Here is a 15,448-nt window from a genome sequence, read left to right as displayed (position 1 = left end):
TCTAAAATTTCATATTCCACTATACTAATTCACCACTAATCCTGTATGGGTCCCAGAGTAACATGCTACTCGCCAAAAAAGTGCTTCCACACCTCATCAGAGGTAAGCAAGCATTATATCAATGCAAACCTTTTTCCCTTTGCTAACTTTCTCTATCTAACTGAATAACACATCCACTACTCAAACTACTTTCATATTTTACTATACTAATTTTCAACACTAATCCTTTATGGGTTCCGGAGTAGCGTGCTACTCGCCAACAAAGCGCTTTAACAACCCATCAGGGTTACAAGCGATATATAAATTAAAACCTTTTCCCTTTTCTACCCCTCCCCAACCCTTCTCAATCCAAATAACTGACTAACATATCCATCGCTCAAATTACTTTCATATTTCACCATACTAATTCAACACTAATCCTTATGGGTTCCAGAGTAGCGTGCTACTCATAAAAAAAAAAGTGCTATAAAACCCATCAGGGGTAGCAAGCACTATATAAACACAAACCTCTAATCCTCTTCTATCCTGCCACTGCCCTTGTCTATCCAAATAACTGAATAACATATCCACCGCTCAAATTACTTCATATTTCACTATACTAATTTTCAACACTAATCCTTTTATGGGTTCCGGAGTAGCGTGCTGCTTGCCAGAAAAGCTGTTCAACACTCCTTCAGGGGTAACAAGCGCCATATAAATGCAAACCTTTCTCACAGGCCTTAGATTTTCACAACTGGGTGGGGGCTTACCAGTTCTCGGTACACGCCTTCCGATTTTCCTTCTGTCCGTACTATCCGCTCTCTCTGATAAACTTCCCTGGTACGACTGCCTCCAGCAACGGCGTTGAGGTTGCTCCCAGCATGACCGCCGCCTCCAAATGTCCTGGCCTGCAAATGAAATGCAAAATATTTACCTAAAAAAACACAGAAGAAACGCCAATGACCAGCATGAGACTAAAGTGTTGCAATACACAATGCAATACATCCCTGGTTGCACCATTATGCAACTGGGCTTCCACATTATAGACAGTGCTTTCAATGGGCCGGTACTGTCCGGTACGAAGTACCAGCACTTTTTTATTTATTTTGAGAGGGCGAGTACTGGCACTTATCAAGATAGACGTAATACTTTTAATTGGAGAGTACCGGCACTTCTAAGAAGCAACCAGGTACTCTGATACGGAGTACCTGCACTTCTATTTTCCCATTTCAAGCACTGATTATAGATACACAAGAAGGTGCATTCTATTAACCGTCCCAGGCATCTAATTACAGGGGCTCGCCCTCAGAGGACATAATGATTCATGATGTTAACGGTTATGGTACTTATTAAGTCGACACCAGAATGTAACTGAAGACAACGTTATTAGCGACCATAAACTGAGGAAATGTAGCACATTAAAAAAAATAGGACCACAGTACGTGTCAGTGAATGAAAATGAAAACGATACCCTCTTTACAAAGGTGCAGACCACTCGAACAGAATTCATTTGTGCTCTTAAACGGCCTCGAAGCACAAGACTCAATTTCATGGGAATATAAGAGGCTAGCTAAGCTAATATCTTAAAAGACGGCACCTGCCGGCCTAAACGGCAGGGCTGCGCTGCGATAAATCTCAGCTGACCCCGGGCGTGACTAAGTCGCTCTTACTAAATGGACTGTGTAAAGTTAAAGCATATCAAACGATCACATGCCAGAGTTGAAGAGACGAGTGTATATCAAGCAGTGCTTGGAGCTGCCAGGAGACAGAGCAAAAACAAACAACGCGGCAATGTTTTATAGAAAAAGAAAAACGAGCACTGCCTACATGTATGTGCACGTGCTGAGGAACTGGACTCGAAGAAATGTCAGATTATCACACACAGACCCAAAAGACCAGATCCTACCAGACTGGGATGAGACGAACATTAACAAGTAGCACCTGAGTTATGTTTAGAACAACCAACAAATGACACAATATTAAAGAAAAACTGCTTAAAAAAACTGCTTAAAAAAAAAAGAAATTGTTTCAGCGAATATAAATTCCAACCTCCTTGCTCTTGGCTACTTCTGCGATGGCGGCAGTCCTCTGCTTTTCAAATTCATCGTTCTCTCCGACAGACTTGGCTGCATTTGTAACTTGAAGGGTCTTCCTGCGATCCAGCTCTCTGCTGTCCACTTGCACGTTGGAGACACACTTCTGTCAAAATAAAGAGGAGGTGAGTACCTTTATTCTATCCACGCCACTCTTGCTAATACTTTGCTTCAACTTCAGCCACCTTCTTTAAAAGTAATTCACTTAAACACACTCATGGTATGTGACAGGATGCTGTCCTGTTTAGGTTGTAGTTAGGGAGAAACTTTCCCCGATTTGGTTTAACCATAAGAACTTGCCTGAAATCACGAGGGTGATGAATTTCCCCCAGGAAAGCAGTTTAAACTCATTTAGCTAAACCACCTATGTTCCTGCATATTAAAACAAAAATGTAAACCTAGTACTTTAAGGGCATTTATTAAGCAAAATGTATTAACTACTCCAAACTGAAAGGGACCAGCCAATGTAAAAAGGACCATGGAAGTACGAGTCTTCAATAGCACGACTTTTGCGGAGGAGATTTGGAAACAAAAACACAAATTACACCTCAACTGTTCATTCCAAATTAAAATCTTCTGCCTAATTGGTGTGGCATGATTCAGAGTTGGGTGGTAATGGAAAACCTGAGATTTGTGGAGGAAGTAGTAAATCTTCACGAAGAATCATCCAGTTGAATTTCCACAAGCATTCCACCTCAATACTGAAGGAAATTAAGCCAGCTTATTCTCCTCTGCAGGTAGCACTTCCTCGAACTAATAGAAGATTAAACATTACCATTCAATACTAAACCAGGTCCCATGCCATGACTTGTTTGCGATTCGTGGCAGAAATACAGACAACCTAAGTGTACCAAGCATGTCTAATGAAAATCAAATTCACTAAATAACATCACAAAATGAATAAGCTCCTAATGACATTCAACTCACTAATATTTCAATCTCATAAGTAGTGGAGATGAGGAGGGACTGGGCTTTGGGACTGTGGGAAAAAGAACAGTGAGGTAGAGTGGCAATGTAAACTCTAAATAAGGATGCAGACCAAACCTATTATTGGTTTTAAGAGATTTAGACAATGAGTTCCAGCTATACAGGATGAGGTAGAGTTCTACATCTCTAGAATACAGTGGTGGTCTGGTGGAGGTGCAGATAATGCAGAGCAACATGAAGAGCGCCACCGACAAAGGGAGCAATAGGACAGTGAAGCATAAGGAGGCTGCATCAACCTAACAGGTTATATGGATCCTTCTTGGCTTGACATGGCATGGCTAATAGTAGTAGTCAGTGAGTTATGAACACAGTGGTCCCGGACAAGGACAATAAGAACTGAGGAAAATGAATATAGACTAGAAATCAGAACTAACATTTGTGCTGGCCCGCCGGACAGGATCAATTTAATATTTTGAATATTTGCAAAAAATGAAGTGGGGATACAATACTGCATCCGTCAAGGTATACATAAAACAATCCAAAAACAAAACACATGCTTCTACGTTAATACATTCAATAAAAACAAGCATAGATGTGAGGAGACACCGTTACACATGAGCAATGACATTAAATTGCGTTTACGGTGTACAGAGAGTCGACGGCGTTTCGATCGCATGAAAGCAATTGTGGGAGCATCATTAGGACATTATATTACATGCCTGAGTAAAGTTGCAGAGGAAAGGTGCTGGGCCTCACGCTATAGATTCCTGGAAATGGACGGCCGCAGCGTAGCCAAGTAGGGGCCAATTGTCTCTAATGAGTCCCTTAGAAAAAGACCGCTAGGACAGCGGTTCAAGGAGCCGTAAAGATAGAACAGCAGTAAATTACCACACTATTAATTGATGTTTGAAGGACCGCAGCTGTGTATCCAATTGGGAAACTGTTTAAGAATCGTATGCTGAGTGCAGCACTTTGATGAGCCATAGGAATAGACCTGTGGTGATAGGCCGCGTGTACAAAATCACCTATTAATGGACCGCAGTAATAGACTAGGCAACCGGATGGGATTGCCAGTAATTACGGTACGATCAACCATGAAAAAGTATTGGGCGTATCGATGTGGACACCTCGATCTGGAATGCGCTGTGTTCATAACTCATTGATACCCAAGGTCCCTGACCATTGTAATTGGGTTCCCTTGTTTCTCATAACCCAATTGGAGTAGTCAGACAAAGGAGTCCAACAATAATCCTAAACGGGCCCCGGAGAAGCAGAACTACATTTTCTGTGTGAGGAAATGGAGGGAAATACCTCCTGGGTTCAGTGTCGCGAAGACGTGGGTTTCTAAAGCAGTATATCACAATAGTCATCCTTTTTCCTAAATTAGCCAAACGGAGCAGGTTACAGTGCAGCCAGCCAGCTGCTTTTAAAGTCAATTGATCTTCCAGAAAATAATGTCCACTTCCTTTTATAGTGTCTTGCCCTCCCCATCTGAAACACCCCCACTCTCCCAGGCTCCTAAATGTCAGCCCAAGAAAGTGCTGGTAAACCTTTAGAGTAAGACACCTGGAACAGATCTTTATAGAACATACAATGTTGACAAAACACTGTTATCACATTTGTTGGACTTGGCCCATTTTGGCAGGTTCACCCCTAAACATTTTGCCTTTTCTGTGACCTGGTATTGGTGGTTTTAGACCTCTGGGCACTATAGCACTGGGGTCCAGTGTAAAATGTGTGCGATCTCTGTGTTACATTTGTACGGTTAGGCTGCCCTCCCATAGGAATGCATTGGGGATTCCAGGATCAGTGTGTGTCAGTGGTAATTCCTGTTATGGGAGGAGCAGTGTGGTTAAGTCTGGTATGTATGAAATTGTGTGATGTGAATAAATGCTGCGCAATGGTGTGCACAGATTTATTGTGGTTATTTTAGAAATGCCACTTTTATAAGTTATTCTACCAATCTTTAGCACCACCTAGCCAACAAATCCTAAGTGAGCGCTATTTGCTTTGCATCATTTTTACTTTTCAAAGTGTTGTTTTTCATAACATTTCATCATGTCCTAAAAGTGACACAGGCGTAACACATTTATCACCTACAATACATACAAATCAAGAAATCATAATACAAACAATAAGCAATGAACATCTATACAAAACATGAACACCATGTAAAAAGTCAAAGGCCCAAACATCTTTAGAGGGCACCAGTCCTTGTGTGATACATAAACAAACAAGCGGACAGAAATTGATTCACCAAAGTCCTGCTTGTTTCCTGAGCTAAAGACTCTTCGATATACAGGGGTCAGTTCACCAGGGGGAAATACATCTCATTGATAGTTCCCCGAAGTGCCCCACTACTATTCTGGCTTCAGCTCAGAGTCAACGCGTTTCGAACCCCGAGTTATTCTAGGGTTCTCCTCAGGGCGTGGACTGGAAGTGTCCTTGACTGTAGGTATTTGATGCTCCAAAAACCTATGGTCTTTTCATTAGAAGTCATTGGAACTCTCACAATGTGAAAATTGTTTCTCTGTGTTCCCAATTCACTCAAACTGATTAGTGAGCTGATCAGTGCGCTGGATTAAAATGAAACTCTCAAGGTTGTTTAATTAGTTTGAAGCGTTAGCTGAATCCTGCAAAGGGGCTTCCCTGCAGAGCCTTGTTCGCGCATCCCTCTCGACCGGAGCAATCTCGCTTGCCTCAGTTTCTTCAACTCCTTACTTCGTCCGCCATCACGTCACAGGCACCATAAGTAGACTTTTACTAATGTCCTTGCGTTGTTTCACATCTAGAATGGGTTTGTTTCTTATTGTTACTCCTTTACCTTTTTCAATTTCTTCTTCTGAGGTTTAACAGTGTCGTCATGGGCCTTTCGCTTTGCTGCCAGCTTATCAGCCTCTCGAACCTTCCGCTTCTTGCCAAACATTATCTTGTTGTACAAATATTTCTCTCTCTTCTTCATCATCATGATAGCAAGACGTTTCTCCTCATTCTTCTCTCGGTCAGCTATATGGGTAGACTTTCTGTTTTCAGGACCGAGTAACGTGATAACAAAATAATCAATAACACAGCAAAACCTAAAAAGAACATCTATCTCAAAAAACAAAGTGAATCAAACACTGCAGAGATAAGATGAAGGTCGACGTTTCGGTCTCTTTACAACAAAATTATCGAGACCATCCTCAGGACTGTTGTCATTAAAACACTGCTGAAAGCTGTACTGTAATCTGTAACATAAATGTTAACAATTACAAATCTATCATAGTTAAAAACCAATTGCTCCATACACCCATGTGACAGACCTAACTACAGAAAAACGTGACTTACTAAAAATGAACATGACTTACTATATGACAAACCTGACTACAGAGATACATGACTTACTCGAAGTGAACGGACACTTAGTACATATTACGAAAACAATAATCAACGTATACCTACATTCTAACATTTTCTAAGAGGCAGGTACATTGCTCGAGATATATAACCCCTGACACTGGCTAATATCTTCAAAGTAATAGAACTGGTTATGCAGATATTCTTGAAGCCTATCTTCACTTTAGGAAAAAAGTCATAGCAAAGGAAATGCTAACGATGAAGTCAGTCAGGAGAATGTATACTAGAGTAGCAATATAACCATATCTTCTAATGACATATCCATGAATCAAACTTATAATTTACAAAAAAGCCATGTCGTCATCTAACTTCAGAATGACTGCAAAAATGAATCTTACAAACTGAAATAAGACAGTTATATACAATGCAATTGAGATGATGCAGATGTTTCACAAACATACCCAAATGGAGTAAGATACCACAATGTTGGTCTCTGGGAGGGGTTTAGCGTTGGACCCCGGTAGGTGCCTGCATAAAGAACCACGTGCTTAGTACACATATAGTGACCAGTTGGTGTAAAAGTAAGGCTAAGTATAGAATAAGTACCTATAAATAGAGCACACCCGTCCCTCAAGCTAAAACGCCAGGAATGAAATGGTCGGTCGATTCTAGATGGCTGATGGCTCAGGGTGAAAGACGCTACAAATATAAATATATAAAGAGGAGACTATAAGTTTAATATGCCTCGGAAGCATTTGCAAATAAATTGTAACCTAGGTTTCACCCACCTCCGTAATGTGGAAGCTAGGGACCTGAAATCCTCTTAACATCCAATGTCTGTATCCACGAAAATGGAGTCTACAAAAAATAAAAAATAAAAAATAAAAAATAAATAATAAATGGAACCTACTTAGCCAAGCATAAGGTTTTAAACACTGCCTGAGTGAACACACTCTCGGACATAGCTACCTTTTACGCTGCGGCAGTTACACGACTTGTGACCACGGGGCGCTTGGAAACTTCGTTTCTAAGGTTGCTGTAAAGACAATATGTGGCAAGGAATCAGTGTCATAGTCCAAAGTCAGACCTGAAAAGCGCTATAGCGGGAGCCCTAGCTAGCGCATATGGCTTACCTGAAATACGGAGCAAGGTCAAAATTAATTTGACTGGGAGCACGGGAAAAGCCGAGTAAAAGGCGGTCAGCCAGCATCCCTTTTTGAGGCATAGTTTGAAGCGCGAGAGAGGACTACGCGCATGTCTGTTTGTGCCTAAAGTTATGAGCGCCATCTTGGAGTGGACTGAAAACGGGATAGGGACTGAACTTGGAAAAAATCGAGTATCGGCCATGATCAATATTACAAATGGTTTTTATAGCAAAAATTGCTCAACAAAGTGCGCTTATTAATGCATACAATGCAAAATTCAAAATTCAAACGAAGGTTGGTAGCCATAATAAATATTACAAATGGACTTAGTAGCAAGAAATGCTCAACAAAGTGCGCTTACTTATGTATGCACTGCATAATTCAAACGGAGAGCAAATGTGGCAAGTAGGTTGGTGAAACATCCACATTTACAATATTCAGCATAGAAAACTGACAGACTAAAGCACAGCAAGTTAAAGAGTCTAAACACCTTTTATGTCTGAATACACAGAGTTGGAGTGCAGGCTTATCCATGCATCCACAGCGTGACATACCCAAAGGATCCATATTGATTACTGAGGCTGATATCTAGGGTAGGCACGCAAGAGCATGCCATTCTGTGGCAGAGTTCAGACCCCTTTTAACCGTATCGGTTAGGCAGATTAGTTTGCCTTCTCTTAGTGAGAGAATTCTGTCAACATTATTCTGGCGTGCATTTGGTCGAATGACTTCCAACACCCACCACAACATGTCGGTTTCTTTATGCCCCAGTTGTAGATAGTGTTCAACTAATGGGGCATTCTCCTTCTTACAGCGAATCCGTGACTGATGCTGTAAGATACGCTTTTTAATAGGCTGTATCGTTGTGCCCAGATAGTGGAGTGAACAGGGGCATTGGATGCAATACACCACATTGGTGGTATTGCAGTTGGAGAAGTTCTTTGCCGTAAATTTAATGCCATTAATCGTGCATGTTTTCATGGTTATTGTCTTTTGTCGTTTGTTCACAGTTAGTAGTGCCTGGCGATCATTATACCAGGCCCTTTTCATAGATTTTCTTAGTAGCCTAGAGGTCTAGACCACACTCTGTTCCGGCTTCTTTTATCATGGAATGTATTAGAATTCCTCTGTGTGAAAACTTCTTTCTGTACCAAAACACGTTCTATTTACAACAAAAAGGCGTGGCTATGGGCGCAATTTTTGCCCCTGATATAGCGAACATTTATGTCGCCGATTTTGAGGACCAATATATCTGGCATTGCACTAATCCATATTCTAAAACCATATTGAAGTGGCTACGTTATATAGATGACGTGTTCATGGTTTGGGCAGGATCGGCAGATCAGCTCCTTGATTTTCATTTATGGCTCAATTCCAGGAACACTCATCTACAGTTCACTTTGGAACAAAATACAGCTGAAATGCCTTTCCTAGACATCACGATCAAAGTGGATTCAAACAATCTTCTATATACGAGCTTATTCACCAAAAAAACAGCCAGAAACACTTTGCTACGGTACACTAGTCACCATCCCCAGGCCCTGAAAGATGGACTACCCTTTGGACAGTTTCTCCGTCTACGACGGAACTGTACATATAAGGATGACTACTTTTGTGAAGCACGCAAACTGAAAGAAAAACTTTGACTAAGAGGCTACCCATCTAGGCTACTAAGAAAATCTATGAAAAGGGCCTGGTATAATGATCGCCAGGCACTACTAACTGTGAACAAACGACAAAAGAAAGTCAACATAGTCTGTGTTTCAACGTTCGGCACGCATTCCAATGCGATCAAGAAAATTGTTTCTAAACAATGGAGCTTACTCCGTTTCCTACCAGAATTTGCACAGAAACCACTTTTCTCGTTTAAACGTGGCACTAATCTACAGGATAGACTTATCCATGCATACGATAACACCACACGAGATAATACCGTAGACAACTTGTCCCATTAACTGGCCATCACAAATGTAACAACTGTGTGGCTTGCGCCACAACAATAACCATGAAAACATGCACGATTAATGGCATTAAATTTACGGCAAAGAACTTCTCCAACTGCAATACCACCAATGTGGTGTATTGCATCCAATGCCCCTGTTCACTCCACTATCTGGGCAAAACGATACAGCCTATTAAAAAGCGTATCTTACAGCATCAGTCACGGATTCGCTGTAAGAAGGAGAATGCCCCATTAGTTGAACACTATCTACAACTGGGGCATAAAGAAACTGACATGTTGTGGTGGGTGTTGGAAGTCATTCGACCAAATGCACGCCAGAATAATGTTGACAGAATTCTCTCACTAAGAGAAGGCAAACTAATCTGCCTAACCGATACGGTTAAAAGGGGTCTGAACTCTGCCACAGAATGGCATGCTCTTGCGTGCCTACCCTAGATATCAGCCTCAGTCATAAATATGGATCCTTTGGGTATGTCACGCTGTGGATGCATGGATAAGCCTGCACTCCAACTCTGTGTATTCAGACATAAAAGGTGTTTAGACTCTTTAACTTGCTGTCCTTTAGTCTGTCAGTTTTCTATGCTGAATATTGTAAATGTGGATGTTTCACCAACCTACTTGCCACATTTGCTCTCCGTTTGAATTATGCAGTGCATACATAAGTAAGCGCACTTTGTTGAGCATTTCTTGCTACTAAGTCCATTTGTAATATTTATTATGGCTACCAACCTTCGTTTGAATTTTGAATTTTGCATTGTATGCATTAATAAGCGCACTTTGTTGAGCAATTTTTGCTATAAAAACCATTTGTAATATTGATCATGGCCGATACTCGATTTTTTCCAAGTTCAGTCCCTATCCCGTTTTCAGTCCACTCCAAGATGGCGCTCATAACTTTAGGCACAAACAGACATGCGCGTAGTCCTCTCTCGCGCTTCAAACTATGCCTCAAAAAGGGATGCCGGCTGACCGCCTTTTACTCGGCTTTTCCCGTGCTCCCAGTCAAATTAATTTTGACCTTGCTCCGTATTTCAGGTAAGCCATATGCGCTAGCTAGGGCTCCCGCTATAGCGCTTTTCAGGTCTGACTTTGGACTATGACACTGATTCCTTGCCACATATTGTCTTTACAGCAACCTTAGAAACGAAGTTTCCAAGCACCCCGTGGTCACAAGTCGTGTAACTGCCGCAGCGTAAAAGGTAGCTATGTCCGAGGGTGTGTTCACTCAGGCAGTGTTTAAAACCTTATGCTTGGCTAAGTAGGTTCCATTTATTATTTATTTTTTATTTTTTGTAGACTCCATTTTCGTGGATACAGACATTGGATGTTAAGAGGATTTCAGGTCCCTAGCTTCCACATTACGGAGGTGGGTGAAACCTAGGTTACAATTTATTTGCAAATGCTTCCGAGGCATATTAAACTTATAGTCTCCTCTTTATATATTTATATTTGTAGCGTCTTTCACCCTGAGCCATCAGCCATCTAGAATCGACCGACCATTTCATTCCTGGCGTTTTAGCTTGAGGGACGGGTGTGCTCTATTTATAGGTACTTATTCTATACTTAGCCTTACTTTTACACCAACTGGTCACTATATGTGTACTAAGCACGTGGTTCTTTATGCAGGCACCTACCGGGGTCCAACGCTAAACCCCTCCCAGAGACCAACATTGTGGTATCTTACTCCATTTGGGTATGTTTGTGAAACATCTGCATCATCTCAATTGCATTGTATATAACTGTCTTATTTCAGTTTGTAAGATTCATTTTTGCAGTCATTCTGAAGTTAGATGACGACATGGCTTTTTTGTAAATTATAGGTTTGATTCATGGATATGTCATTAGAAGATATGGTTATATTGCTACTCTAGCATACATTCTCCTGACTGACTTCATCGTTAGCATTTCCTTTGCTATGACTTTTTGCCTACAGTGAAGATAGGCTTCAAGAATATCTGCATAACCAGTTCTATTACTTTGAAGATATTAGCCAGTGTCAGGGGTTATATATCTCGAGCAATGTACCTGCCTCTTAGAAAATGTTAGAATGTAGGTATACGTTGATTATTGTTTTCGTAATATGTACTAAGTGTCCGTTCACTTCGAGTAAGTCATGTATCTCTGTAGTCAGGTTTGTCATATAGTAAGTCATGTTCATTTTTAGTAAGTCACGTTTTTCTGTAGTTAGGTCTGTCACATGGGTGTATGGAGCAATTGGTTTTTAACTATGATAGATTTGTAATTGTTAACATTTATGTTACAGATTACAGTACAGCTTTCAGCAGTGTTTTAATGACAACAGTCCTGAGGATGGTCTCGATAATTTTGTTGTAAAGAGACCGAAACGTCGACCTTCATCTTATCTCTGCAGTGTTTGATTCACTTTGTTTTTTGAGATAGATGTTCTTTTTAGGTTTTGCTGTGTTATTGATTATTTTGTTATCACGTTACTCATACCAGCATTTCCATACCTGCTTTCTTGATTTATTGCTGATTTAATGAACTTTTGATAAAATTCTTTTCATATACACCCTTGTGTTTTGTTGTTTATATGTTTATATGTTTTAATGTGTTTATTTTTGTTATATATGGTTTAAACAAATTGATTTTGTGTATTTGATCATATGATTCATACATTAGGTTAATTAACTTTTCCTAGAGTTACATCAAACAATTGATTGTTCTCCTGAATCATATCCCTTGAAGGCCTCTCTACCCTTTCATTTAACTACCCAAGCCCTCAAGGGTTTAACTGGGTTGCTCACTTTCTCTGAATCACCTTCACATTTAGCCACTTGCCTTGCGATTTCTGCTCCATCTTCTTCAGCTGCACATTGTCCTCTGAATCCTCCTCTTCGTTTTCAGACTGCTCTTCATCATCATCATCCTCCTCCTCCTCCTCCTCATAAGCACTATCTTCTGAATGTTCACCCCTTTGCAAAGCTAGCAACTTCTGTTTCTCAGGGGGAATGTAGTCTCCTTCTTTCTCTTCCATAAAGGGTGAGAGGTGTGGAGGCAGCATCACACCTTGGAAGTAATCTGACACAGGAAGGCGGATCTTGGCATTGCACAGTCAAAAACCCATTGCGGCTGAACATAATATCTGTTGATAATCTGCTTGTCCATAGTAGGCCGGTCCACAATATGATGAGTGATAGTCTGGTCGCATGCACTGTATGTTGCTCCGATGCACACTGACTGGTCCCAGGAAACATCGCCACCAAAACTCCTTATGACAAAAGCTCGAGGCTCACAGGGAACTTCTCGGTTCAAAAATAACTTAAGGCCCTCAAAGAGCTTCTGCTGCTGCTCCAATTCCTGCTGCTCCTTTTGGCATTCCTCTTTTTGCTCAGGGTTCTCCATATCAGAAGAAACTCATCTACTTCCACGTCATCTTCAGTACTTGGCACCATGACTCGGGACACCCTGGCACTGAGTGCGGACAGTTTATCCAGGTAAGCCTCTGAATCCGTGGCGTAATTTCCTTCTACTGATTTGGGGTTGTCTTCAGATTGTCCTTCCAACTTTGGAGGGTAATGAAGATTTAGCGTTTGATACAGACGAAAATTTACAAATCCCAGCAGCGTTGTATAGAATTCAGTAAAGGTTGCCATGACCCTGTAAGTCCACATCGGTTGGATGATTGTGCGCAAAAGCATATTGTGTAATCCAAGTAACCAGCTATCCCAGCACCTCAGCCTGGTAGTAGATGCCTTTAATCGACAGGAACACCTAGCGCAAGGAGCGTGATGTAATGATGTAGTTAATGAACTCAACGGTGAGGCGGCGGCACAGTTGGATAGTTTGAACATGGCATTTCGCAGTGCGAGGAAATGTGGAGAAGAGGTAAGCCATGGAAAGTGCATCATCCAGGTCTCGCAGTGCGTCAATGAAGGTCGGGTATCTCTCTTTGATATGATCCAATCTATAGTTAGGTTTATTTTCTTTAATCTGGTCTGCAGCAGTCCATTCGCCCTTAGCGCATGCCTTCTGGAGCTTCCTGACAAATACCTTGTACTCCCGAAACTTGTTAACAACTGGCTCATGGAGAAGGAACTTTTTATCTTTGTTGAGATAGAAGGTTTGTGCTGCTGTAGAGCCTTTGTTCACCTTCTTCTTCTGCTTGGGTTCATGGGGGTAAATCCCCTTCAGGATGCAGAGACGTCTGAAGTCAGCCAGACTCCGCTGCAACTTCTTGCGGGCTTTGTTCCTGGTTATGTAGTTGGTGGCTGAGCCTCTTTCATACTTTTTCTTCTCCTGGCCCCCCATGCTTTCCTTCTGGAGGCTCTGCTTGTCTCTGGCTTAGGTCCATCTCTTCTGAACACAAGATCATGTTCTACCCCTTCCAATCATAAACCATTTACTGTGGCTCCTTTTGTGACTACCATTCACTTATGTCCATTTTAATGTATATGAAGTTCAGGCAGTAACGCCTGAAAGCCAAGAACTAATGTACACATTGGAAAATTGTGCTCCATGTGCCGAATAAGTCTCCAGGTGACACACAGCTGAAACATATTTATCATAAGATGGTCCCTGAGGGTAGACTTCGGGTATATGGTTTCAAGTCCATGTTACATCTGACCACAAGCCACATGGTTTGTTGTGCTGCATTGTATTGCAACCCACATCTAGGATGCTGTTTGTTCATGTCCACTGTACTTCCAGCAGCTGCTTTCACTATTTAAAATGACATTCTGAGAAAACTAATGTGTGGTCTCTACTCACGTTTTTGCATGCCTTAGTCCATATTTATTGTTCTAGCGTTAAATTCACTGGTTCTAAAAATGTCTTTAAGTCTTGTCTTGGTCACATAACATATGATGAAAGATAACTCAATTCTATCCACCGAAACCGCACCCAAATCAGTTGTTCCACTGTGATATATTTGAGTCGGAGGAAAGAGGCTTTGTAAGATTTACGAAATCACGGACATCAAACTTTTATTATGTTATTACTAAAACTAGAGTGACTAACGTACATGTCTTTTGTCACTGTCATTCCTTTATAGCACTTATTTTCTTGCCTGTATTCACAGAATAGAGGCTACCTTTCTGTAGCAAATGTGACGCACTGCAAAAACACAAACAAAAGGAATGACAAGCCTAACAGAAAAAAATGCGAACAAATGCGAATTTAGGGTAAAGTAAACGAATGTCGGCGCAGGTACATTAAAGCTTTCCACTCAGTTCTGGAGAATTCCAAATGAGCTCCCACCAGCTTTGTTTTCCTGACAACAGAGCAGATGAGAAGAAAACAGCAGCACTCTGGGCTGTCATGTGAGACCTCGGAAAGAAGATGCGAAAAACATCACTTTTACATGTGACGATGTTATGACAGAAACCAAAGACAAGCACAACACATTCAGTCACTTTCTGTAGGTGGCTTTCGTTTTTTCTTTGAGTTGACTAAACACTGCTAAAATGGTTGCACTCACACAATTCACACATTCTGGAAACCAGTAACAACTGCCACCTGTCATTGTGCGAATCCTCAATAGTCCGAGACTTGCAACTAACCCTAGGGGAATAAAATGCTTATAGAGGACACATTCTAAACTAAATTGAGAAACACAAATATTGCTGTGAAGATCAAAAAAGAAATCGTCACTCCTTAATACACAAGTGTATAGACTAAAGAACGACAAACCTATTTTGTTGCAAGGCCAGAATTGAAGTTTAAAAAAGTGGAAATAAAAACAAATGCATAAAAAGGCAGTCAACCTGCTTATTTAAAAACGTTACAAGCAATGATCAAATCTTGCAGGAAATGGATTACTCTCAGCTCAAAGGAGCTTAAGATGGGCAAACAGTGCCAAGGCTGCAAGTACTCCAACGATTTTCTTGAGCAATGATTCAGCATGAAGCGTGTCTGTAGGGCAACGTTCAAAATGAAAAACCGCAAAAGGATTCGGGCAGTTTCCAAAAGAACAGCAGCAGTCATTAAGGGCAGTGAAGAATAAGGTAACAACTTTTTTGTTTATAATGAAAAACTGCCAACGTTTA

At 41.1% G+C, this 15,448-nt stretch overlaps 1 protein-coding gene and 1 pseudogene across 2 annotated transcripts in view; both read right to left on the bottom strand.

Moving 5' to 3' along the window:
* The window catches only part of TDRD3 (tudor domain containing 3), an 860,519-nt gene that overhangs the window by 320,674 nt on the left and 524,397 nt on the right, over positions 1-15,448 (bottom strand). For both annotated transcript variants that reach the window (XM_078657412.1, XM_078657411.1), the window contains exons 7-8: positions 2,029-2,178; positions 750-887 (exon numbers count right to left, since the gene is read on the bottom strand). In XM_078657412.1, coding sequence (XP_078513538.1) covers positions 750-887; positions 2,029-2,178 — 288 coding nt within the window. The remainder of the gene's footprint in view (positions 1-749; positions 888-2,028; positions 2,179-15,448) is intronic.
* Positions 5,810-13,750, bottom strand: LOC144771703 (pescadillo homolog; annotated as a pseudogene).

The sequence above is a fragment of the Lissotriton helveticus genome, chromosome 8 (assembly GCF_964261635.1).
Source record: "Lissotriton helveticus chromosome 8, aLisHel1.1, whole genome shotgun sequence".
NCBI lineage: Eukaryota > Metazoa > Chordata > Amphibia > Caudata > Salamandridae > Lissotriton > Lissotriton helveticus.
This window is presented reverse-complemented; position numbering and strand designations above follow the sequence as displayed.